Source organism: Lepidochelys kempii, chromosome 8 (assembly GCF_965140265.1).
Source record: "Lepidochelys kempii isolate rLepKem1 chromosome 8, rLepKem1.hap2, whole genome shotgun sequence".
NCBI lineage: Eukaryota > Metazoa > Chordata > Testudines > Cheloniidae > Lepidochelys > Lepidochelys kempii.
Genome location: NC_133263.1, coordinates 105859150 through 105883338, shown reverse-complemented (window position 1 = coordinate 105883338; position 24189 = coordinate 105859150). Strand labels below are relative to the sequence as shown.

The following is a 24189-nucleotide window of genomic DNA, read 5'->3' as shown; positions in this document are numbered from 1 at the left end:
TCTCGTTAAATCTGTGCACAGGCTGTTTATACGGTGAGCAGCAGGAACCCAGTAAAGCTGCCTGCGCCCACATTTCATTTTTTGAGAAGGTCTCTTCCTTTAACGGGCATTCATTGAGCTGGGCTCCGCTGTTCTCAGGAGCCATAAAATGGCACCTTTTGGCTGGTGATTGGAAGGCCACGTTGCATGCAGCCCCTTGTATCCAGCGCAGACTGCTTTATTGTGCATTACTGCCTCTCGCCTGGATTTCACCAATTTGATCCGTGTCTAATACATAAATAAATAATCCAGCAGGAGGGTTCACATTAGATGACAACAGGCAGCCATAAAGCACGCTTCCCCTGGCAGGAGTGCTCAGACCTGGACTCGGCACGCCCCCTTATGAGCGCAGTCGCTAATACAGCTGGGAAACCGGGATTTGGAGGCCGTTGGGGTTTTCTCCTTTATTGTAGCTTCATTGTTTGCTTTAGAGTTTTATTTTATGTTAAATAGGCGCTGTATATTCCTAACAGAGGGGGCAATAAAGTTTCTGAGCTGGAGGAAATTGGCTTAGGAACAGGGACTTAAACAGAGAAAACTGGTTGTGCAGTGAAAATAGAAAGGCAGCATTCTCAGGCCTGGGGCGAGCCGCAAGAGTTTTTCTGAGCTCTCCCCAGTCTGATCCTGCAGGGTTCTGAGCGCCCCCAACTCCCAGGGAAGTCGGAGACACTCAGCACCTCCCATTATCGGGCCCCCGATAACATCAACCTATGGGGAGACGAACCACATGAGATCGAACAGATTCCTGGTGTGACTCAGTGAACTTCAGCACGGCGAAGCCAGGATCTGGCCCGTGACCTTTCCAGTGGGCTGCCAGCCTTCCTCCTGGAGCGCTGGGGAGCAGCCTGAGCGGAGCTGCTGTCAGGAAGCCAGGCAAGGCGTGTGGCCATGGCCGCGGTGCAGCACTCCAGGGAGCGCAGGGTGGGATTCAGTAATGGGGAGCTGCTGCAGAGCAGAAGGGAGCCCCCGCCAGGCTCCCACATGGCACTGAGCTCTCCTTTTATAGGTTGTTACTGGACATGTGGGGTGGGCAGGAGGGAGAGGCGTGTGCTCTGAGTCCGGAGCTGGAACAAGCCAGGAGCTCCGGGGGTTCTTCTCCTCTCACCACAGGAAATGAGAAATTCCCATGGCCTTCAGTGGGACTTACTCATCTCTGAGGGGTTGGGGAGAAAGAACAGTGCCCTGGGTTGTAAGCCGCTCTGCCACTGCCTCACTGCATGGGCTGGGGGAATTCCCCTCTCTGTACATTGGGGTTAATGATCCTGGCCCACCTCACACAGGGGCTGTCGGGCTTAACAATAGTAATTAGCACTTTATCGTCCGTCCATCTCCAAGTGGCAGAGCAATGGCGTCATTCCACATTTTATAGATGGGGAGACCAAGGCAGAGAGCGGGGATAAGGTCCTGCCCTAGGCCACACAGGGACGCAATGGCAGAGCCAGGAATATTATTTATATTCCCAGAGTGCCTAGGAGCCCGTCGTGTGAGGTGCTGTGCAGAGAGAACAAAGCCGGGCCCTGCATAAGACAAGCTGGATACAGAGAGAGAGACAGATCGGGGAGCACAAGGAAATCGAACCTCGGCTCGGTTCACTGGACCCCACTGCCTCCCACTGGTGATGACATGTACAACGTGCCTGGCCGAAGATCCTTTAATCTGGAGGGGTGTTCGTACTCTCACTGTGCCTGCTGCCAGGGAGTGAAATTCATTAGAAAATATGCTATGGAATAGTTTTTTCCATTAGCCTGTATTCTATTAGTCGTGTTCAGATCGTCACGCTGAAATTCAGCCAGCCTGAAGTGGGAGCGTGTCACTCACACTAGCAATTTCCCACCCAGCCCTGTCCCCAGACACCCGGTCTCGGTCGAACAAGGGAATAGGACCTGGAGGCTGTGTCTGACCCGGCTGCGAGGGTTCACGGGAAGAGCATGGAGCTGCCTCGATAGAAACCAAATGGCAAAGCCTCACCTTTCCTTTTCGCTCCCTTTGGGGTTGCTGTGCCGTGGAGCTGGGTAGGGCGCCCGCCACCTCCCTGTTAGCATCTTGTGTCACGGGGTCTCTCTCACGTCCACGCGCTACCATTAGGCCAGCAGAGAAACGTGGCTGGGGTAATGTCAGCTTCAACCAAGACTGGGCTTACACAGGCATGAGGGTTAATGCTTTCTCCACTCCTCTCCCCACAGGCAAAAAGAAAGCAACCTTGTTCGACAGCCAGGCCCCGATCTGCCCCATCTGCCAGGTCCTTCTGCGCCCCGGCGAACTGCAGGAACACATGGAGCAGGAGCTGGAGAAACTCACTCAGCTGAACGTCAGGTAAGGGGCTGCCCTTTTTTCCATCCTCTCTCCACCAGAGCGGCCAGCTCGCCAAAGCTTAAAATCCAGGTGTGGGAGCAGGCGTCTCTCCGGGGCCAGCGGGCCATGGGCACTTTCCAAGCAGGCCCTGCCAGTGATAGCGAACGAGGTGTGTGTGGTGGGGGGGGAGGGGTTGTGGGCATGAAGCGCCCAATGGATTGGGCTAAATCCAGCAAACTCGTTTTCACCTGGGAGCCCAGGCCCTGATCCAGCCCCCATCAAAGTCAGCAGGATGACAGAGATTTGGAAGCACTCCTTAGACATAAACTAATGAATAGGTCCATCAATGGCTATTAGCCAGGATGGGCAGGGAAGGTGTCCCTAGCCTCTGTTTGCCAGGAGCTGGGAATGGGCGACGGGGGATGGATCACTCGATGATTCCCTGTTCTGTTCATTCCCTCTGGGGCACCTGGCATGGGCCACTGTCGGCAGACAGGACACTGGGCTAGATGGACCTTTAGTCTGACCCAGTGTGGCTGTTCTTATGTTCCTCCAGCCCCGCTAAAACCCAGGGACATGCGGCTTCCCACTGTGCTGCAAGCTTTCGGGCGAGCAGGTACTTACGGCTGTCAGCTCGAGGCATCCCTGGTACTTTGCTTCAGCAGGTATGAGGCTCAAGGGGGCAAAACCAAACCCCCCAAGGCAGCAGGCATTTAGCAGAGAGCCTGCTGCCCCAGGCTGCCTTTCAGCTCTCACTGCCTGCTGCTTTCCCCAGCACAGCAAAGTTCCCCTATTTAAAAAAAAATTAATTGCAGTTTAACTGCTAGCAGTTATTTAGGGAATGACTGCAGCCAAGGGTTGGCAGATCCCTGCCCCTGCCTTAATAAAACTCAGCAGCCTTGGAAAAGAGCGTGTTTATTTCAATTATTAATGAATTCCCCGGTCATTAAAAGGTGAGAAAAAGAATCAAACTGCCGACTGGAAGCTAAGTTACATCACCGGGGGATAGGGAAGGGAGTTGGAGGTGGGGGAGTGGCTCAGATTAATTGCCCCATAGCACCTGGTCAGACCACCACTGAGGTTTGGAGAGAGAAAGAGAGAAAGCCCACTTCAGACTCAGCTGAGTCTGGGATATTTTTCCAGCCAAGCAATGACTGCGATCAGCTGCAGATGAAGGGAGAATGGAGGGAACCTCAGCAGAGACCTCCTGAACTGGGGCTGGATTGAGACCTCCCAGATTCATCACCCAGGTGGCACTCAGCTGGAGTGCAGATCCATGGCTCTTTAAAAGAGAGACAGTGAGAGAGAGGAGGAAAAAAAAAGGGAATAGCCAATCCATTCATCCCACGCGACACCCAGTCCCCTTGTGTGCGTAATTTATGGTGTAATTTGGGCGGCATCCAACTTAATAAAGGGCCACTGCAAATTAGTGAACAGGTTTAAATGAACAGAAGCAATTAGTGGTCAGAGCAGCCCATCAAGGAAGTTGGGCCAATATCAGAGTGAAACTGAAACTGCAGAGCAGCCTCTGGTTGGTGCAAGGCGGTGATGGGAAGGTGGCGTTTAATGGGAAAGGAAAGGAAACCCTAAATCATAAAGCATGACAAGGGCCATTGTGGGCCAGCTGACAAATGAAAAAGAATGGCATTATTCCTTTAAATAACAGCGGCAGTTAAAGAGCAGACAGCTCTCTCTGGCTCGCCCTCTCTTCCCCGGCCGGCTCTGGTCGGCCCCGTGTGCAGTGAAGAAGAATCAGAGGTCTTTATTAATTATTAAATAACAACTCCCACCGTGCCATGACAGATAACAGTCAATCTGTTCTATGGATTCAGGCAAGAGAGGCTAATCTCCAACAAAGCAGCTCGTCGCCCTGCCACTCTCTCCCCGCCTCCTGGCCGCGGCCGCCCTAGCCGGGGAGGGAGCCCCCGAAACTCCTGCCAGGGCGGTGAGCAGGAGCACCGGGGAACGGGACACAAATGTGGCTGCTTACCTGGAATGAACCCCTTGCTCTCCCAGCCAGGCAGGGCTGGTTGGCTGTAACAATCCGAGTGGCCCTTCTTCCGCTCCCTGCCCTGGAGGCCTGGCCACAGGAAGAGCCGGGAGCAAGAGAGCAACACATCACCGAGAGGAGAGAGAAACTCATGATGATCTCAAATAATCCAATCAACATACAAATAAAGGAAGGGCTATAAACGTGATGGGGATCGGGGCAGGAGCCCAGCCCACTCCCTGCCAATGCCGAGTCATTATGAAAATGACAGAGCAGCTGTTACTTATCAATCTGATGGGGAGAAACATGCCGAGGGGTTGCTTTCCAGCAGGGCTCAGTTTTTAACAGAGGACACAGCCAGTCATGGTTTGTGTGGTGATGTTTTAATAAACCTGAATCATTTACAGCAACAAAAATAAATGGCCAGCGCTTACAGTGAGGCAAGGCGGATCCCCTCAGACCCACTCTGCAGGCATCATCACAGCCTTAGCAAAAAAGCGTCCAGGCCAGCCTGCTTCCAGAGGTGGGATACTGGGCTGGAAGGAGCAGTGGTCTGCCGGTGGAACAGACCGTTGGGTCTGGGGCGACCTTGCCTGGCACGCTGGGTTTGAGGTTAGGCAGCTCCTCAGCAGGAAGTTAGTGCCATACGGAGGGAGGGTGGGGGCAAAGGAAGGGGAGCAGTGGAAAGAGGAAGCATTCCCAGGGTATTCACAGGAGGGATGGGATGGAGGATGGGCTGAACTGCAGGAAAAGGCTCCTTGCAGGCGAGATCTATGGGGCTGTGGAACCATCTCCACAGGGAGGGGCGGGAACCCCACCCTTTGGGACCGTTGGAAAGCCACTCTCAGGCAAGGAGGGGCGCGACTGAGCCGGTGTGGTTAGATGCCATCCCAAGGGGCTGGCAACCAGCTGTGAGCGCAGTCACCTGCGTTGAGGGGCTGTGCCTAGAGAAGAGACGAAGCCAGGGGTGGGAGAAGCAGCTTTGAGGCCAGTCATTGAAACAGGGCACGTAGTGAAGTGGAATTTACCAGAAGCCTCTTCAAACATTGCGTGGGTTTGAGCTGAGATGGGCCCAACCTGAAGGGTTCAGCCTTGAATCTGGGTCCAAACCCCTCCTTAAAGTGGCTGGGGCCTGAGAACCGCCCCGCGAGTCCCAGCTCAGCGTTTCGAGGGAGGGAGGGAAGGGAGAGGGCTGCATGCAAATTTCATTTCTGAGCCACTGGCGGCGTTTCAAGAGCCAGCAGCCTCGGAGCCCTTCTCGGCGTTACATATGTAACAGCCTCATTGAACTTGACATGTCAAATTCAGGCCATTTGTGCAAAATCTCCCTTTAATAATACCGTTTCATTTCGCTCAAATGAGACTTGAATGCATGTAAAATGGAAAAGGATATTTAAGCGCTAACATTAGGCAGATGTCTTGCCAGAGGCCGATTGAATATATGAGATTTTGAAGTGCTTAACACGTTTTCAGTGCTCCCTCTTAGAATATGTCACCTGGCTTTCTTCCCCCCCCCCCTTTTTTTCTTTTTTTTCCCCTCTTTAAGCGAAGGGTATAAATTGAAAGTAAACAAAACTACAAGCCCTCAGCGTTATGGGATTAACTCCTTCAGTACCGGAAAATTCATGCTCTCCCTCTGCAGAGAAATGAAGTAGGAGCTTACCTTTGGGAAGCTCCCGTTCCAAGGAGCCAAAGGCCAGTTGTGAAGAATAGGGTTTGGGTGTAGAACCAGTCCCAGAAACTCTTTAGGGGAGGGGCCCTCTGTTCATTTTATCTGTGTGCAGCACCCAGCCCCATGGGGACCCAATCCTTGATTAGGCCTCTCGGCATTCGCACAATAGAAATAATAAATAATAACAGTACCACATCAGACCTATATGCATGGCACGTAATTGTGCCCCAGGTCCCACTGAGCCTGTACAGATACATGGATCGGACCCTGCACCTGTCTATCTTGCCCATAGTTATGTATTTATTGACACCAGCTCCAGGGTAGCCAGGAAGAAGCAATCAGGTCTATTGTGGAATTCGGCCGGCAGTAATATCCCGAAGCCGGTCTGAGTGTCTCTCGGTGCAGCGTGGGTTGCATCTCCATCTCCTGTCCAGGAGGTGGGGGTCGTTTGAGGAATCAAAAGCAACTCCGTAACGTCCAGATTCCCACAATCCCATCTCCTGCATGCAGCCTTGTGCTCCTGCTGATGTCAATGGCACACAATGGCACACAATCAGTGCTCCTGCTGATTGTCAATGGCAATGCGAGCACACACCCAAGGGAAGCACCATGCTCCCCATCCCGCCACATGAAGAGAGCGCGCCTGGTGTGATTGACCGGGAACGTGTGGCCCCAGGAAGGTGGGGAAGAAAGTGGTGTAGGGAAAGGGCTGAACGGCAGCCCACTCTTTGACTGCCCTGTATGAATCTGGGGTCACTGGACAGTGCAGGGCACATTACGGCACACCCTCACCAGGTGCTATTTGCTAAATTTTCCAGCCTCCACCATGCTCCCGTCCACATGGCTCCTGATGGAGCTAACTGGGCACTGTGCCCTCAGAATGACGATCAGTTTGTTCTGTGTGCAGCCAGCCCACTGATGTGGTGGCCCCTTATACATAAACTTGCCCCAATATACATATATGAATGGATATGCCATAGAATGTGTGTCTGGGTGAATATTATTGGTGGAGCTGGTCATGACACGCCTATAATTAAGGTTGCCTAACACTTTCCATTATAAGACCCTTCTTTTTAGTTGCTTATAACTTGCCAAACTTAAATCACATGGGCTGAAATTTCCCATGCTGGGTGTCTGTCTCAAACTGAATTTTGGGGGAAAGTTAAGCTAAAACGGGTCAGCTGTTTCAGAGAATGACATAAAGGAAAAATACATTGTTGTGTCCGAGATAAAATACAAATAAAAACTGAGATGCTCTGGTGCTTCCATGATTTGGAGCAAGCACTTGAAGTTGGTCGAGGGCAGGTGGTGCCAGAGGTGTGGCTTTTGCTGTCTGCATGAAAATATGCCCAAATCTGGCCAAGTTATGAGCCTCTATAAAATTCTCAGTTTGCACATGCTCAGTAAAGACTTGTTAGAGTTCGGCTTCTCAATTCTCCAGAGAATTTATCTGCACTGAGCACGCTCCAGCCCAGGGCTACAGACACTGAGTAAGACGTTCACTGCAGTTGTTCTTCCCAAACAGCTGTGCCACTGGGTCTGAGAACCAGGAGACTGTGGGATGGGCAAGAGCCAGGGTAGATAGAAGTGAATAGGGGAAACAATGTCAGGAGCTGGGAAGGAGAGTGTAAGAGGTAGACAGGAGAGTATAGGAGCAGAAGTGGATCGGGGAGAACCTGGAGTGATGGGGCAGAAGGGTCTGTAGCCCCTAGAACCCTGGAGTGAAACCTAGGATTCCCAAGTCTCAACATTCCTCTGCTGTCACAGATAGCTGGGAAACCCACTGGCAAAGCAGTGTCTCATGGCCCGCTAGTGGCAGGTTCATATAGAAGATAAGAGCCTTCTACTGCTACCAACTTAGCTCAAGTAGTAGAGGACTGCACTGTGCCCTTTTGCTGACCCACGTGGGGGAGAGGGGTCAGTGTGGTTCCACATGATGGAATTTCTGGTTTTCCTGTTTGCTTTTTAAAAATTTTAGGAATGTAAACTATCTCCACACACACACACCGGAAAAAAAAACCACCTATGTTAAAAGAACATTAAGATTGCAAAATGAAGCACACAAAAGCGAGGAAATGCCAGAACTAAGGATGCCCATGTCACCTTAATTTGGCCCCCTTGTGCATCTGCATTATGATAGTCTTTAGTGACTTGGTGCTTGACTTTGCCACCTTAATGCTCTTGTTCAATCTTATACTTCAGCGCTGTGAGTTCATAGCTGTAAACGGATGTGAACTGTCATTACTAAAATTTGGTAGGCAGCATAGTCTGGGGAATGGGGCAATGCACATTGAGTCTATACCCCTGGGTTCTGTTCCTTGTTCTGCCACTGTTCACCTGGCTGACCTTGGGCAAGTCACTTCTCCCGTCCCATCCTTTGTTTTACCTGTATGTAGCTCTTGGGGGTAGAGACTCTCTCACTATGTGTGCATAGTGCCCGGCTCAGCATTAGCTTTTGACGTCTCTGGTGCAGCACTGTAACCAGCCGTGTCCATCGGGTCTCTCTGTTATCTGGATCCAGGTAATTTCAAGCACTCAGACATTGCCCTGGTCTAAGGGCTGTATTATGTCTCATGTAGTTTGGTTTGGTTTAATGTGGAGTCTCGCTAATTGTGCTTTAGTCACATTATTTCTGTGTGAGTGGCCTCAGTCAACAGGAGACTCGCTAGATTTCTTATTCAAAGAGCTAAACTGTAGGCTCAGAGGACATATGACTCTTTAGATTTATCATGAAACAGCTGATCATAAGCAGCTCTTAACACCTTGTAGGGGTGCTCAACAGGTGCCTTTAGTTACAGGGATGTGCGTGGAATGCTGGACAAAGAAGGAAACGTAGCTTTCCTAAAGCACCGTTTGCTGCATGAGGCACAGGGATACTTGCCTGGGATAAAAAATTATGAACAAGGATACAAAGCTACTTAAAGAAGCTACAGTGCTTCTTTCTTTCTTTCTTTCTTTCTTTTTTTCTTTCTTTCTTTCTTGCACTCATCATTGTAGTATTTGTGTGCACAGGAAACAATAACAACTATGGAACAAACACAGCTGATCTTTGTTCAAGCTATTTGAATAAATACGTACTTTAAAATCCCACCGGGCAGCCTCCATTAGCTGCTACCTTCCCTGGTTAACAGGCTCTTGTTATTTGGCTGCTTTGTGACCCACATGAAGAGAGTGGGGGTGAGGTCTCGGTGTGCACAGCATTCTAGGGGTTAACGAGGGGCCCCATGGAGACAAAGCTGCCTTGCGGAGTTCCCAGTGTGCTGAGAGCCAGCCCAGCACACACGCTCTCCTACGTCCCAGCTGATTGCAAGGCATTTCCCAAAATACAGCTGAGGCTGGCTCCTTCAAGCTAGGTGCAAAGGGAAAATGCTCCCAACGGTTTTCCGGTTGGCAGGAAGCGGAGACCCAACGCTGCTGGGGAGAGGGAAGTGGAGCGGGATGCAGTGGGGCGGCAGGAAGGTCCCTTTCAAAGCAGGGTAGGTGCTCACGGGGGAAGAGCAGCTCATCCTATTGTGCCAGCTTTGATTCATGGTGAGGGAGGGAAAGCCAGACCCAAGGACTTCAGTGGCTTCCGCGCCTACGGAGGCTTTCAGTGAATCCTGCCAGGATTTAAATCTTCCCTCCTCATTCCCCTTAGGGTGGGCAGTCTTTTCCCTTTCCCGCTCTCTCTCTTTTTTATCTTCCCTCCTTTGGCAGGCAAGCTGGGAGCAGAAACTGCTGCCTCAGCCCCTGGCAGCGGTTCCTCCGCCCTCGCTGATGCCGAGAGGGCTGTCTCCCAGGGCTACTGTGAAAGAAGGAGATAGCTCCCCATCTCCACACTCTCCAGGAAGCTGGATGGGGCCCTGTCTCCACTGGGACCAGAACACTGGAGTCTGGGAACATGCTTCAAATATGGCTCAGTCCCATCCTCACTGCCAGCCTCAGTTGTCTTGGGGGGCTGCCGTGTTGTAACTGGGGCCTGCCGCTGGTATGAACATGTAGTGCAGATGGGGCCTACAGCGTGGTGTGACTGCACGGCTCTCACACCCCATCCACCCTGGTTAGGGGAATCCTGCTCCTACAACAGCATTTACACCGGGCTGCTGCGTGCACAGCTCTGATCCCCACGTGCACAGGCCTGGTTTAATTCCAGAGGGAGTTCCTGGACTTTATGTCACCAAAGAAGGCTCCTAGCATGGACCAGGGAGAGACCTGCGTGGTGCAAAAATTGACTGGCGGCCCTGCCCCTCCCTTCAGCCGCCCAAAAGAATCACACCAAGCCACTGGTCTCCAAGGGGCAAGCGCGGCGCACTCCCAAGCCCCAACAGGATAAATAGAGTGTGTAAAACCCAAATTAGTTCTGTTGGCACATGTCATGTCAGGGTCATGGCGCTCACCTCCGGTCTCCCAGATTTATGCCCAGGGACATAAACACATCAGCCAGCTTGCAGGCGCTGCTTCTGCACTCCCCGAGCAGCCAGTGCCTCAGACTTACAAGGCTTTGAATGAGTGAGATTAGAGACATTTATGAGTGAGATTTTTTTTTTTACAAAGCTCCATTGAAATACATAGTAAATCTCTCCCCTTAAAAGCAGCGAGACATGTGAACATAGCTCTGGGGGTGGGGGGGGGCACGAAACTGAATGAGTGTCACAGAGAGAGAACTAGACATCGAAACCTGTCCTTATCTCTCCCTTGTGTGCTAACTTTTCTTTCTTTCTTTCTTTCTTTCTTTCTTTCTTTCTTTCTTTCTTTCTTTCTTTCTTTCTTTCTTTCTTTCTTTCCAGGCTCTTTCCCTCTTTTTTCATCTTATTTTTCCCCCATTGGCTTGTTTCTTTCATCGCTTCTTCCCTTTCTCCCCTTCTTCCCCCTGCCCCTCCCTTCCGCCATATCAAGGCGACATCTCCAAGCCAAGTATTTTTCATTTCGCCTGTGGCCCTTGCTGACACGGTGGATATGCACAGCAAGTTAAATTCCCGCCTGATCAATAAAACAGAAGCAGTGTGTCCGACCGGTCGATATTTTTTTATCTGTCTTCAGCCCAGTCCTGCTGATGACAGCCCCCGGCGCTTCAGCAAAGACACTCAAGGGCATCGGGCTTTGGCAACACAGCTCTTTTTTTTTTTATTTAAATTAAAAAAAAATCCAGATGCCGACAAAAAAAAAAAGTTCATGGAGTTTGGCCTTTGCTTAATAACGTTTTTATGATTTATCTTAATTTTTAATTGAAAAAAATTTGCGAATTAATTGATTTCTGGGACTTGCCAATTAACATTGTAATTGGGTGCATGATAAATTTCGAAGGAGCATCATTTTTCTCCCTCTCCCTCTTGTCAGCGAGAAGGGGATTCGCGAGGGCAGATGCTTCCTATCCAATCCCCCCTCCCAGGTATGGCAGCTCCCCCGCCCCCCCCCCCCCGCTACTGTATCTTAAAGAAGGAACAAGAAAGCTAATAAAGTCATGTTATTAGAGTCTCAACAGCAGTGACCTCGCAAGGCATAAATCCATGCCTGGGAGATCCTGGGGACAGGTACTATTAAGTGCCTCACGGTACTTTCTGCCAGGCAGCCGAGGACACCCTCCCCATCTCCTGATTGATCTTCGCAGAAGCTTGCCCCACAGCCTGTGTAAGGCAGCTCGGCTAAGACCATGGTCAGCCAGGTGCAGAGTTTGGAGCCAAGCAGCTGACGCCGCCAGCCGGGCCGGGGGAACTTGCTGAAACTTCCCCTAGCAAAAGGGCTTGAAATTTAGGGCCATATCCTGTCGGGTGCTCAGCTCTCAGTGGGGTCGGTGGGAGTGGAGGCTGCTGGCTCAGGATCTGGCCCTCACTCAGGGCTCTCGTGGACTGTGACTGGCACCTCCTTGGCTTCCACGTCAGAACCCTAGAGTTCAAAATGGAGGTGGGGTGGGGAGAGATCTCTTAGCGCCCCCCTGGGCCGTCGCTGCAGGCAAGGCAGGGCTGTTCCCCACAGGCAGTTCCCAAGGCCTACATCCAGTCTAGCTGTAAATGTCTCAGCCCTGGGCTGCTGCTGTTTCTGGGTCCCGGAGAGTCCCTACAAGTCCAGACTCACAACCAAGGGACAAGGGAGGGACGCCTCGAACGGCGCCCATTGGCAGTCTCGCCCCTTGGTTCCCGTAGACAGCACCTAGGAGCTCCCCGGTGCCAGTGGAGCCGAGTGTTTGCGGGGCAGCAGGCTTCACCGTCAGAGGCATCCGAGTTGATCTGCCTGTCCGTGCTTCCCTCCTGCCCAGTCGTCAGTGGAACAGACCTGAAAGGGACAGACGGGTTTCCAGCGTGAGCTCGGCATGTAGCTGCTGAGGTGTTGTGGAAGGGCTGGTGCCGTCCCTGTGCCAAAGGAAAGACACCAACAGCCTCACTCCATCCCCGTCTCACACACACATTTTCTGGCGTGTTCACAACCCCACATACATCCACACACAGACACACTCCCTTGGACCCCCAGTTGGTCCTGTGGTCACATGCTCCCACATACGTGCTCGCATGGAGTCACGTGTACATGGAAACACACATGTCCACCCCCTGACACATGCACTCAAGCTGTCACCCAAGGGCTCTCTCTCGCTCTCTCGCACACAGACACACTCACACACACACACACATCCACACAAGCCTGGCCTACACGTTAAATGGAGGTCAACAAATCCACACCGATCTAGCTACGCTGACCTAACCCTGGGGGTAGATGCAGCCAAATCGACGAATGAAGGCTACCGTTGACATAGCTACCATCACTCGGTGTTCCTACGGTAACGGAAAAGCCCCTTCATCGCTGTGGGCTGTGTCTGGACTGTGGGGCAACAGCAGCATCATTGCGGCGCTGTAGCGATGCTGTTGTGGCCCCGAGCGTAGACATGGCCTCACAGTCACTCGTGCTCGCCCTTACACCCACACGTGCACATCCCCGCCTGCGCGCTCCTGCATCCCCTTTCACGTGTTCACATGCTGTCCTACGCTGAGACGGGCTCACACGTCCGCCCGTGCTCGCTGTCTCTCCTGCTCGCTCAGTCATGGGCACACGCATGAGTTCTCTGTCCCCGCCTCTGCTCAGCTCCCACAGAACAGGACAAGTCCCCAGTGAGGCTCTTTGCTGTCCTCTTGCTGCATTGTGAAGGGAGGGCCACATCCATGCTGCTTGCTTTGCCCTGCGGCTTTACAGTGCTGACCTTAGTGAGCCAGAGGGCAGGATCTTTGCTGAACCCCGGCTTTGTCTGGTGGCTAGTTCCCAAGCCCTGCAGTGGATTATCTGCCTGTTTGTTGGGATCTGCCCTGTGGGGAATCAGCCCAGGCATGGGAGCACACCGATACCCTCAAAGCCCAGTTATGTTCGCATGAAGCGATTCTGTGCTGTTTGCAAGGCAGTGAACGGAAACCTCTGCAAAAAGTTGTGAGGAACTGGTTGGCGTCTATGGGCACCACCACCCTCTAGTGTATGGAATCAGAATTGCTTGACTGTGTGTCATATACCCTACTCTACAAAACACTAGTGCAGATCCTCATCCCCTTTTAAATCAAATGGCAGGGCCTGAGCTTTTGGAGCAATAGAATCTGAGTTCTTTCCCTGCTGCCTTAGAGAAACTCCAAGCGACCCTGGCATGCAGCCTAGTGCTAACTGCGGTGTCCTCCCAGTAGGTGGTGATGTATTAATTTAGATGGAATAAGCGGGCCAAAGGGGTTAACATAACCCAGTCACTGTCCAATATTAAACCATGTTGAATAAGGTATACAGAGACCTGAACCTGCCTAGCGCCATGGCAAACACATTATTAAAAATCCTTTTAACCTTGTATTAAAACACAGAAAAGAAGGAAAATCAGTTAAAGCCTTTGAAAGGTAAAGCATTAAATAAGCATTTCATTTTAACACCATCCCTTGTTCCCTTTCCTTTTATCTGGTGTTTAGAAGGCAAACCCCCCTCTTGTTTGGCTGTTGCTTAGTTGGTATCAAAACTGGTAATAACCGTCATCCCAGCTGGGGCTTGGGAGTCAGCTGAAGCCAGCAGGGGCAGTGACGTCATCTGGGTCTCTCTCTCTCCAGCCCGTTCTGGTGAGGACACCTTATGGAATAGGGTGACAAAGGCCCGGGTTCCCAGGAGATGGTGGGCTGGCTCTCTCCAGTGGCTTCTGGCTGTTCTTCCTGCCTGTTCCTGGTTTTGTTCTTTCTTTCGCCACAAGATCTCTTTCTCATAGCCAACATACTCATTTTGGCTCATTAACTTCTGGCTCCACATCCCCTGTTTTTAACAAGCGTAATTTCAACACAGTCCTTGGATCATCCCAGGAGGCCTTTTCCCTGTAGACCAACACAATGTTTCCATCTCCCTTCTGCACTGTTTCTCATCAACGTTTGTGTCAGGGTTCCTTCCCCACTCTGAACTCTAGGGTACAGATGTGGGGACCCGCATGAAAGACCCCCTAAGCTTATTCTTACCAGTTTAGGTTAAAAACGTCCCCAAGGTACAAACTTTGCCTTGGCCTTGAACCGTATGCTGCCACCACCAAGCATGTTAAACAAAGAACAGGGAAAGAGCCCACTTGGAGACGTCTTCCGCCAAAATATCCCCCCAAGCCCTACACACCCCCTTTCCTGGGGAGGCTTGAGAATAATATCCGAACTAATTGGTTACAAAATCATCAAAGACCCAAACCCCTGGATCTTGGAACAATGGGAAAATCAGTCAGGTTCTTAAAAGAAAGATTTTATTAAAAAAAAAGAAAGGTAAAAATCACCTCTGTAAAATCAGGATGGAAAATGCTTTACAGGGTGTTCAGATTCAAAACACAGAGGATTCCCCTCTGGGCAAAACCTTAAAGTTTCAGAAAACAGGAATAAACCTCCCTCTTAACACAGGGAAAATTCACATAAAACAAGAGATAAACTAACCCGCCTTGCCTGGCTTACCTAGACTGGCTGCAATATTGGAGACTTGGATTGGGATGGGTTGGAGAAGATGGATTTCTGTCTGGCCTCTCTCAGTCCCAAGAGAGAACAACCCCGTAAACAAAGAGCACAAATAAAAGCCCCCCCACCCCCCCAAGATTTGAAAGTATCTTGTCCTCTCATTGGTCATTTAGGTCAGGTGCCAGCCAGGTTAGCTGAGCTTCTTAACTCTTTCCAGATAACAGGATGTTGCCTCTGGCCAGGAGGGATTTTATAGCGCTGTGTACAGAAAGGTGGTGACCCTTCCCGTTGTATTTATGACAGTTTGTTATGAGAAGTCACTGTGACGTCCTGTGAACTTTTATGTCCTTTTTGCAGTTGCGCTCACAGGTTGGGTTTGTTTGTCTGGGCCCATTGTCACAGCAGCAGCCACAAGCTGGCTCCAAGAGCCCCTCGCCAGCAGTATCCCCACGTCAGCTCTCGCTCTGATGGGGCTGAACTTCAGCGACTTGCTCCTACTGGATCAGAATGAGGGGGACTGAGGTTGACTGATCTGGCCTTACCAATCCCAGCTCTTGCTGTGATTCATCAGAGAGAAAGAAAGTCTCCAGCTGCAAAATCCAGATTCAGCTCTGGATTTCAGCCTCCAAAATTCAAAGGTGTCTGGATTTGGGACTTTGGCTCAGGCCCAGGTCTAGAGCTCCAGTTGCCTGGGGAACCTGCCATTTGCGTTAGCCAGCCTTTTCCTTAACAGCCTGGTTCAGACTGGATTTACTCTAGACCCACAGTGTGTGAACTACGGGGCCAGCCAGGAAGTGAGAACTTCTCAGTGATGTCAAACCAGGGTGCAGGGAGATCTGGGGCCCATGTTTCTGGAGAGCAGGAAAAGCAAGGATGATGTGTAGGCTTTTGTGCTGGCCGGCTGCACCAAGGGCCCCAATCCTGCAAAGACTTATGCATGGGAGTGATCCCGTTGAGCCCCGCGGGGCGGCTTGTGTACTTACAGCTGAGCACGGGCGTGCGTCTTCCCAGGGTCTGAGCCCTCGGAAGCAAAGAGCCAGCTGCCCAGACTGACATCACTGCCCTCGCCCCCCCAGGCCAGCGAGACAGATGCCCACATTGCGCGCCAGCCTTGTTTTCTGCCACACCGGGGAAAGGCTCAGGGCAGGAGAGGAGGCTGTTTGTGGTGCTGCTGATGCTGTGGATTTATCCTCCTCCATCCCCCTCTGATTTGTGCCCCTGCCCTTCGCCGCAGCCCATTAACCCTGGAATGAGAGAAAGAGAAGAGAGTCGTCCCCACGCTGTCAGAGGGTGGCAGCTGTAACAGGCCTGGACACTTGATCCACGTTTTCTCCGGGGCAGAGAGGAGGATGAGAAATGCAGCTGCCTGGCCCAGAGAAAGACGCCCCATTCCTCTCCGCCCCTGACAAACTCCAGGACCGCAGGGGAGGCAGGCTGGCTCCCAGCTTTACTCTTTCTAAGGATGAAGCTGCTCCCACTGACTTCCAAACACCTTGCTGGGGGTCAGTGGGGAATTTTTGCGGTAGTGGCTCTCTCCTGAAATCCATTTCCTTGTTAAATTAGCCACGGTGTTCAAAACTTTTGGTGCCTAAAGTAAGTCTCCCAAATTCGTGGGATGGTCTTGTTGTTCAGGCCCTGGTCTGGACCTTCGGAGAACTGGGATTGATGCCTGGCTCTGCCACAGTTTCCCTGTGTGACCCTGGGCAAGTCCCTTAATGTTTCAGTGCCGGTTCTGCACCTGCAAAATGGGGCTAGTACTTCCCTGCCTCCCAAGATAAAGCCATTAATGGGGCGGGGGGCTCCAATACTCTGGTGACAGGGGACCATGTACGTGCTAGATAGACGATCCTATCACGCATCCAGATAGTCGGGTTCTGGGTGTGAGAGGGGGAAGTGGAAGGAACACCTAGAAAAAACAGAGCCGGGGAATAAATCTGGGATCCATTTGTCCCCCTAAGCAGTGTGCAGTCGATATTGGAGCCTTTTTCGGCATTAGTACCACCAGCTAGTGCTCCTTAGCCCCGCAGTAACAAAGAGCCCCCGCGGCCAGTCTCACGTCCTATTCTTCCCTCCGACTTTTATCTTCCCTTGGGGGGGTGTCTGTAGCCTCCTTTTTTGCCTAGGTTTTAAGCAGCATGTGTGAGGAGCACAAAGCTAGGACTGAGGGGAAAATGAAGCCCTGTAGTGGAGAGAACCCCTGTTCCAAAGCTACACTCCGCCGTTCAGCCCCTATTAAAACCAGGGCGCGCCCAGGGAGGAGGTTCCGTGCCGAGCTGCCCTGTTTCGCTGAGCTTGCAAGACACCCAGAGCTAGGGAGACAGCACAGGCTCCCTGTTACGCTGGGCTCACCAGCCGATGCACGCAGGCAGCCGTGAACGCTTGGCCAGGGCCGCGGGTGTGAGGGTTACAGAGAGACGGCGGGATTTGAGTGGGATCAGGTGACTCGTGGGCAGGGTTTCATGCAGTCCGGATGATGCCACGCTCCTGCCGGGGTGTCCTTTATTTTGGGGAGCAGGGAGAAGGATTTCAGTCCCCACAGGCCAGGTTTTCAAGCGTGACGCAAGCCAGGGGCACACGCCGGGGCTGAGTGCGTGTGAACATCTAGCCATAAGGGGCACAGTGGTCACTGCTGAGTGGTGAGGACTTCGGACTTTCCAGACCTGACTGTAGGCACTGAGCCTTTGGGAGTCTGGCCCCGCATATCAGGTGCTAGGCAATATGCCCCGCATATCAGGTGTTTTCACTGGAGTTTGGAGCGGGTGATGTTGAGAGTCATGGGCCAGTCACTCAGCTGATGTACTGTAGCTCCTTTAAAGTCTTTTGGAGCTATGACAACTGACCCCAGCTGAAGATCTGGCCCTATGAAGTTTTTAAAAACCCCTAATTTCTCTATTTAGGTTTTAAATGACACCTCCATGTATTTAAACTGACATTAAAAAAATTCAATTCACTTTGCATTTCTCCCAGCTTGGGCAATGCAAACTGAGTGGCCCATTTTGTTTTGGGTTCTGACAGATTTCATATTTGGGTGCTTCTGCCCCAGGGCTGAGGTGTTTGTGTTGCAAATCCTGCTGCCGGGGACTTTTCATTTGCTTTAAAAATCAATTGTTTCCATTGGCACTTCTTTTAAAGGAAATCGTTCACATTTATGTTTAAAGTTTATTTTTACAAAATCTAATTTGGGAGCCAAATGCGAGCTGGCAGGGTCTCTTTTCAGCCAAAGCCCTGATGAGAATTATTTTACGGAATGGTTTCATAGGAGAAGAATAACAGGTATGTGGCAATCAGCAGTTGTCAGCCGCATCCTCACTCATCTCCTTAAATACCTTCTCATTGAAGTTTTATATTAAGAGATAAACACAAACAATCTTAGCTGCCCAAGCACAAGGAACTTCTTCCATCAAAGTGATTATTTATAATTATTTGCACAGTGGCCCCAGGGCTCCAGACCCATTGTACTAAGCACTAATGATCTCAAACCTTGCCATGATTAGCGTTCTTCACGACCATCTATGTTTAACCTGCTTTTTGGGTGTACTTCATGATCTCACTTGAATACACTTTTCTGAGAGTCAGTTGATGTTTGCGAAGCATTTAAAGATTTTTAGATGGCAGCATGGGCTAGTGGTTAGAGCAGAACACTTTGTATTGCACTAGAAGCCAAGCAAGATCAGGGTTCCATTGTGCTAGGCACTGTATAATGAGAGACATCCCTGTCCCAAAGAACTGACACTCTAAATAGACAGAGAAAGGAACATTGTCCCCATTTTACAGATGGAGGACTGAGGGAGACAGAGATTAGATGATTTGCCCAAGCTCACACAGAAAGATGAGAATTGAACCCCACACCCCAAGTCCTAGCCTAGTATCTTAGCCACAAGCCCCCAACCTTCTTAAGCCCATTGATTCGCTTTAATTATCAACCCATATCTGTTTTTAAGGCCCATAACCAAACTGCCAGTCCATCCTCCCGAGCTGAAGCCAAAGTGTTGAGCAAACAGTTCTCTCCACAAAGGTCCTTAAGTGGTGCTCTCTGAGTCAGCTACGGGTGGAGCCCTGCAGCTTGGCATTTCCACGCTGCTTCCCAAGGAAAGCTGCCACAATGCTCAAACTTGGGTCTCTCAAAGGGACACTGTGAACTTGACCCTCTTCCCCCCACCCCCTTCTGTCTGGAAACATGGTACCTGCTAAAGAGACACGGTGCACCAGAAAAAAGGACTTAGGCTGAAAAAAGTGAGCAAAAGCAGATCTCTCTCTATTTTGTCAGTTATTGGAAGGCTTGGAATTTTTATGGGTAAATATCAGGAAATGTTGGTTTCACTACACACACAAACTGACTAAAAATATTTCCATTGATAATAATCGAAATTTACAGCTAGGCAAAGTAAGACAAATGCTGCTTGAGAACTTATTACAGTTTGATGGAAAGTTGTTTACTTTGTATATTTTGCCATATGGTATTGACAATTTGTGCTTTAATGGCTATAAAGCTCTAACTTTTCGAATCTCAACATCTACTATCATTTAATAATTGTCTGACCTCCTCCCATATCGTTTCCTGCAACTATGAAAATTTAAATAAATAAACATTAAAAAATGTTTAAAAATAAACATTGATAGTATCCGGCCACACTGGGTCAGACCAATGGTCCATCTAGCCCAGTATCCTGTTTTCCAAGAGTGGCCAGTGTCAGATGCTTCAGAGGGAAAGAACAGAACAGGGAATCACCCAGTGATCCATCCCTTGTCATCCAGTTCCAGCTTCTGGCAGTCAATGGCTAGGGAAACCCAGAGCATGGGGCTGCATCCCTGACCATCTTGAAGTCCATGGAAGCTTGAGGGGATCAGCACTTTTGAAAACGATGCCACATTTATCTAGGTGCCTAACTATAGGTATGTCTAATTTTAGGGACCCAGGTGTGAACAATTTTGTCCTGAGCCCACTGTCCCCATGCTCATCTTCCATGGGCTGGAATCATAGGAACATAGGTCATAGGACTCAAAGGGGCCCTCTGGGTCATGGAATCCAATCTCCTGCTCTTGCAGGCAGCCTGGCCATAGCTTTCCCCTGCACTTGGGTCACCACAACGTGCCCCAGAGATGCTTTGTCAGAAACACATGCCACATCAGCATACACGTTTTCATCCTACCAGATTCCTAGAGCAGCATCTTCTTCATTTCCATTGCGCTAGAATTGTCATCTCGGGGAATCAGGAGGTGTCGCATTGTCTGTTGGCAGCTGGAGGACAGCAACTCCCTGAGATGACATCCCCTGTTTTTTATATGCAGAGTGTTCCTTGGAAGGAAAAATTGCAAAGGTTACTATACATGACAGCGAATGTGGCGCTGGCTTTGGACCGACGCCCCTGGGACTCACTGCAGGGAATGCAGTGTTGGATGTGGATAACCACCCCTTGGACTTCTGGGCAGTTTAGAACATGGTGCCGGGGCTGCACGTAGCCCCATGGTCTTCTGGGTAATAGAGCAGCAGCCCTGGGGACTTCAGGGCATTGTTTAATATTAACTGGGGATTTTTCTCAGGAAGTCAGAGCCTGGTTTGAAAAGGCTCCTGCCCATCCATGCCTTATCGCCTGTTTCTTTAACTTTTGCTGAAAGGGAATGCTCCTCTTAACAGCTGGTGTGAAGTAATAAATGGAGGGGGTAGAAATCTCCAGAGAGCTGATATGGGTTCCTGGCAGCACGTGGGTATCCGGCCACCTGACTCCCATTAACACTAATATGGGTGATGCAGCTGAATGCCTTCACAGTGATCTCAGGGCATAGTCACCCTGATGGGGTCTTAGCTCCAGGGATAACAGCCATCTGAAGTCAGTGACTTTCTATCCTGGAGTCTGAGACCATCGTAACCCAACACATACACACAAACACACAAACACACTGTCTCTATACCACGCTGTGTGTGCAGCTGCTTATCCCCTAAAAATGGATTAACATAGAAGCATCCATTTATCTGATCAAAATGAAAAATTAGGGTCTCCCCTGAATCCCTGGGCAGCAGTGGGGTGTCCCCGCCCCCCATATGCCCTTTTTCTCCTCCTTCATAATTTTTGTGTGTAAAAGAGAAAGAAGTTGTTTTGTTGTAATGAACTAGATAAACAATTCCCCAAATAGATTAAAACTAACTGTAACTTATAAAAACGGGTAGTAATTATATTTTATTAGCTAGCAAAACACCATTTTTTTATTTCAAAGGATAATTCTGTGTAAATCACCTTAATTAGAAGTGTCAGAGGAGCCTGTGAATATCGTACTTAGTAACTAATTTCCTATGTACAGGTTATAATTTAAAACACATGGATCACTTGCCGAGTGGAAATATGCTAGCCATGAAATAATGTGGGGAGTGTCGGGGTTATTACTATGTAAATGTGTAATCATTTCAGACCACTGCAGACTTGCTTAGTGATTAAAGAGAATTCCGAGGTCTCCAAAGATTGTGCTCTCCACAAGAGCCTAGAGCGAGAAACTTTAAAAGGCACCGAAAAGTGTTTGAACTTTAAAGGTCTTGATTTCCCTTTTACCATTTTTAATTTGTCTGCGGTGTTTATGGAATGGAAGGTTTCTCTTTGCTGATGGCCTTTCGATTCTCAGTCCATTGCCAGCTTCTCTTAACAGTTCACTGCCTGGAAGCGCCCAGCCTCCCGCAAAGGAGGACGGCAGCCCAGAGTGCTGCAAAGCCTTTATGATAGATTATTATTTAGAGGAGCAAAGGAACTGCCAAACTAAATCAAACCCAAGGTCCATCTACTCTGGTAGGCGGCCTCCAACAGAGGCCAGCACGGGGTGCTTCAGGAGAGAGTACAAGAAACCCCACAGCAGGCACATTTGCAACAATCTGTTCCAGAAAAAGTTTTTTCCTAAACCCCAAAAGTTGGAGATTGGCTTACGCCCTGAAGCATGAGAGTTTATGTCCATTCCAAATCTCTCTGTCGCTCCCTCCCTTTATTTTTTCTTTTTAATTTTTAATATTAAAAGGAGTAATGCAACAGGACTAAATGTGTCCCAAAACGAAGGGTTTCACTTTGAAAAATTACAAAAACTAAGAATAATAGAAACCTTTCCAAGAAGTTTAAAGCCAAATCCAGCAAAAATGTAACAAGCCCCCAGTTATCTTTAGGGTTTGAATGTTGGACTTGCAGCTTGCACGGGTTTGAGCCAAAGCCCGGTGAAGTCCCTGAAAGACTGTCCAGTGACTTCAGTGGCCTTTGGGTCAACTGCGTCGAGGGCTGAGTAATTATCAGCCGTAGGCTGTTATCTTTTGTGGACTGTCTACGAGAGAGGGGCACATGCAACACACTGAGCCAGCAGTTACAGAAACAACTGTTTAAAACAAAGATTTATTCCTCCTTCCGCACCCCCATTCACTAGTGTTTGCAACTCAAAGCTGCAGCCTTGGAGCAGGGGAACCAGCAAACGAAACTGGCTAGAAAAAGTGTGAAACTAACTAATCTTCTTTCCTTGTGAAAGGTGGAAGGCTTTGGAAGAGCCAAACAAGGGTATCATTGGTGAAAAATAAATGAGATTCTCAGTGTTGCTTTTAAGTTGAATCATTTCAAGCACCATTAACAACAGAGGGAATGAAACTTGTTTTTTTAAAATATAATATTTTGCCTAAAAGGGGAAGAAGTTGTTCACACCTGGCAGAATGATTTAAATAAAAAGGTAACACTGAAAAGCAGGAATCAAGCCGGTCACATAATATTGCAGGGCCAGATTCAGAGCTGTGGTGAATGGGTGTGACTCCACTGAAGTCAGTGCAATTGTACCTGCTTGCACTGGATTGGAGTTTGCCCTCAATCCTAGAAGATCAGGGCTGGAAGGGACCTCAGGAGGTTATCTAGTCCAACCCCCTGCTCAAAGCAGGGCCAATCACCAATTTTTGCCCCAGATCCCCCAAAATGGCCCCCTCAGGGATTGAACTCGCAACCCTGGGTTTAGCAGGCCAAGGCTCAAACCACTGAGCTGTCCCTCCCCCCGGCATCAGATCCAAATTCCAAACCTTCTCTGATAGCCATAGTTTATAACAGCTCTCTTTTCCTTTGCTGGTACCAGAAGGTCACATACATCCCCTGTGCACTGAATGGATCTGGCTACCAGTAGAGCGGAAGCAGGTGTTCCTAGGAGGACTAGTGCGCTTGGGGTACGTAGGTGGACAGGTCTGTGCTGGAGAGGCTCACAGCTGGGGTGCTGCCACTTTTCGTTTATCCCTCCCCTCCCCTCCCCACCCCTTTCCTTCTCTGACTCACACAGGTGGAATCACAGGACCGTCTCCTACACATTAGAGAATGCAAAGCAAAAGGAATCAATGAACAGAGAAAAAAAGGTGAAATCAACTTCACAACTCCTCTGTGAATCCTGCGTTGCTCCAAGGTGCCATATTCACAGCCCTGGAGATTGATGTCCCCTGCCTGCCCCATAGGCAGGACGGGTACAGCACAGACAGTACCCCACACTGTCCTGCCTCTGTCCCCCCCCAACACCCCTTCCCTATTTCCCCCCGGTACACACAGCGTGTGTACACACAGCATGTTTTTGCTGGAGACAAAGTATAATGTTCTGAGCTTCATCCCCAGTAACTGGCTTGTGCCAAGGGGAAATCTGCTGGGTCTGATTGGGAAGGGACCCCCCCACACACACACACACACACACCAGATTGTGGAGTGACAGCAGTGCCTGCAGTAGCTACCGTGTGGTTGCAAATCTGTCAGCGCCAGCCTCCCCCTAACCCAACCCTCTGGCGACCCACGGAGCTGTGCTCCAGGACGTGCATGGGCTGCAGAACCCTTGCGTGGGCTCCCCCTACATTTCACCCTGTGCCGCAAAACTGCATCTGTTCTGCCCAGGGCGTGGGTAGAATATGTCCCAGCGGAGCTGGGTGGTCCGGACCCTCTGCTGCTGAAATCTCTGCAGGAGAGAACAGCGAGAAACAGCTTCCAACCCGTCCCCCTGTTCAGCTGCCTGGGGCCACTGCAGTCAGAGCTGGCATGGTCAGGGCTGTGCTGTGAAAGGGGTTCTGGAAGGCAAAGCACCCCCATTACCAGTGCTTGCCACAATCCAGAGCCCTGGAGAGGGATAGATGGGAGGGAGACAATGACTGAGACGCTCATCCATGTTCACGTCCATCAAAGAGCCCAAGTAACTGCAGCTGTTTGGCTAAGAATCATGTTTTAAAAGTGCCTCGTTAACTTCTGTGCATTGGGGATGGGAAATGGAGAGGCAGCAAAGCCTTGATCTCTTGCACTTTGGTGACCCGATCATGACAAATAATTCCTTAT

The 24189-nt window shown here is 50.2% G+C and overlaps 1 protein-coding gene across 1 annotated transcript in view; it reads left to right on the top strand.

Moving 5' to 3' along the window:
* RNF220 (ring finger protein 220) overlaps positions 1 to 24189 on the top strand; it is a 330305-nt gene that overhangs the window by 204577 nt on the left and 101539 nt on the right. Inside the window, exon 4 of the mRNA XM_073357946.1 lies at positions 2223 to 2352. Coding sequence (XP_073214047.1) covers positions 2223 to 2352 — 130 coding nt within the window. The remainder of the gene's footprint in view (positions 1 to 2222; positions 2353 to 24189) is intronic.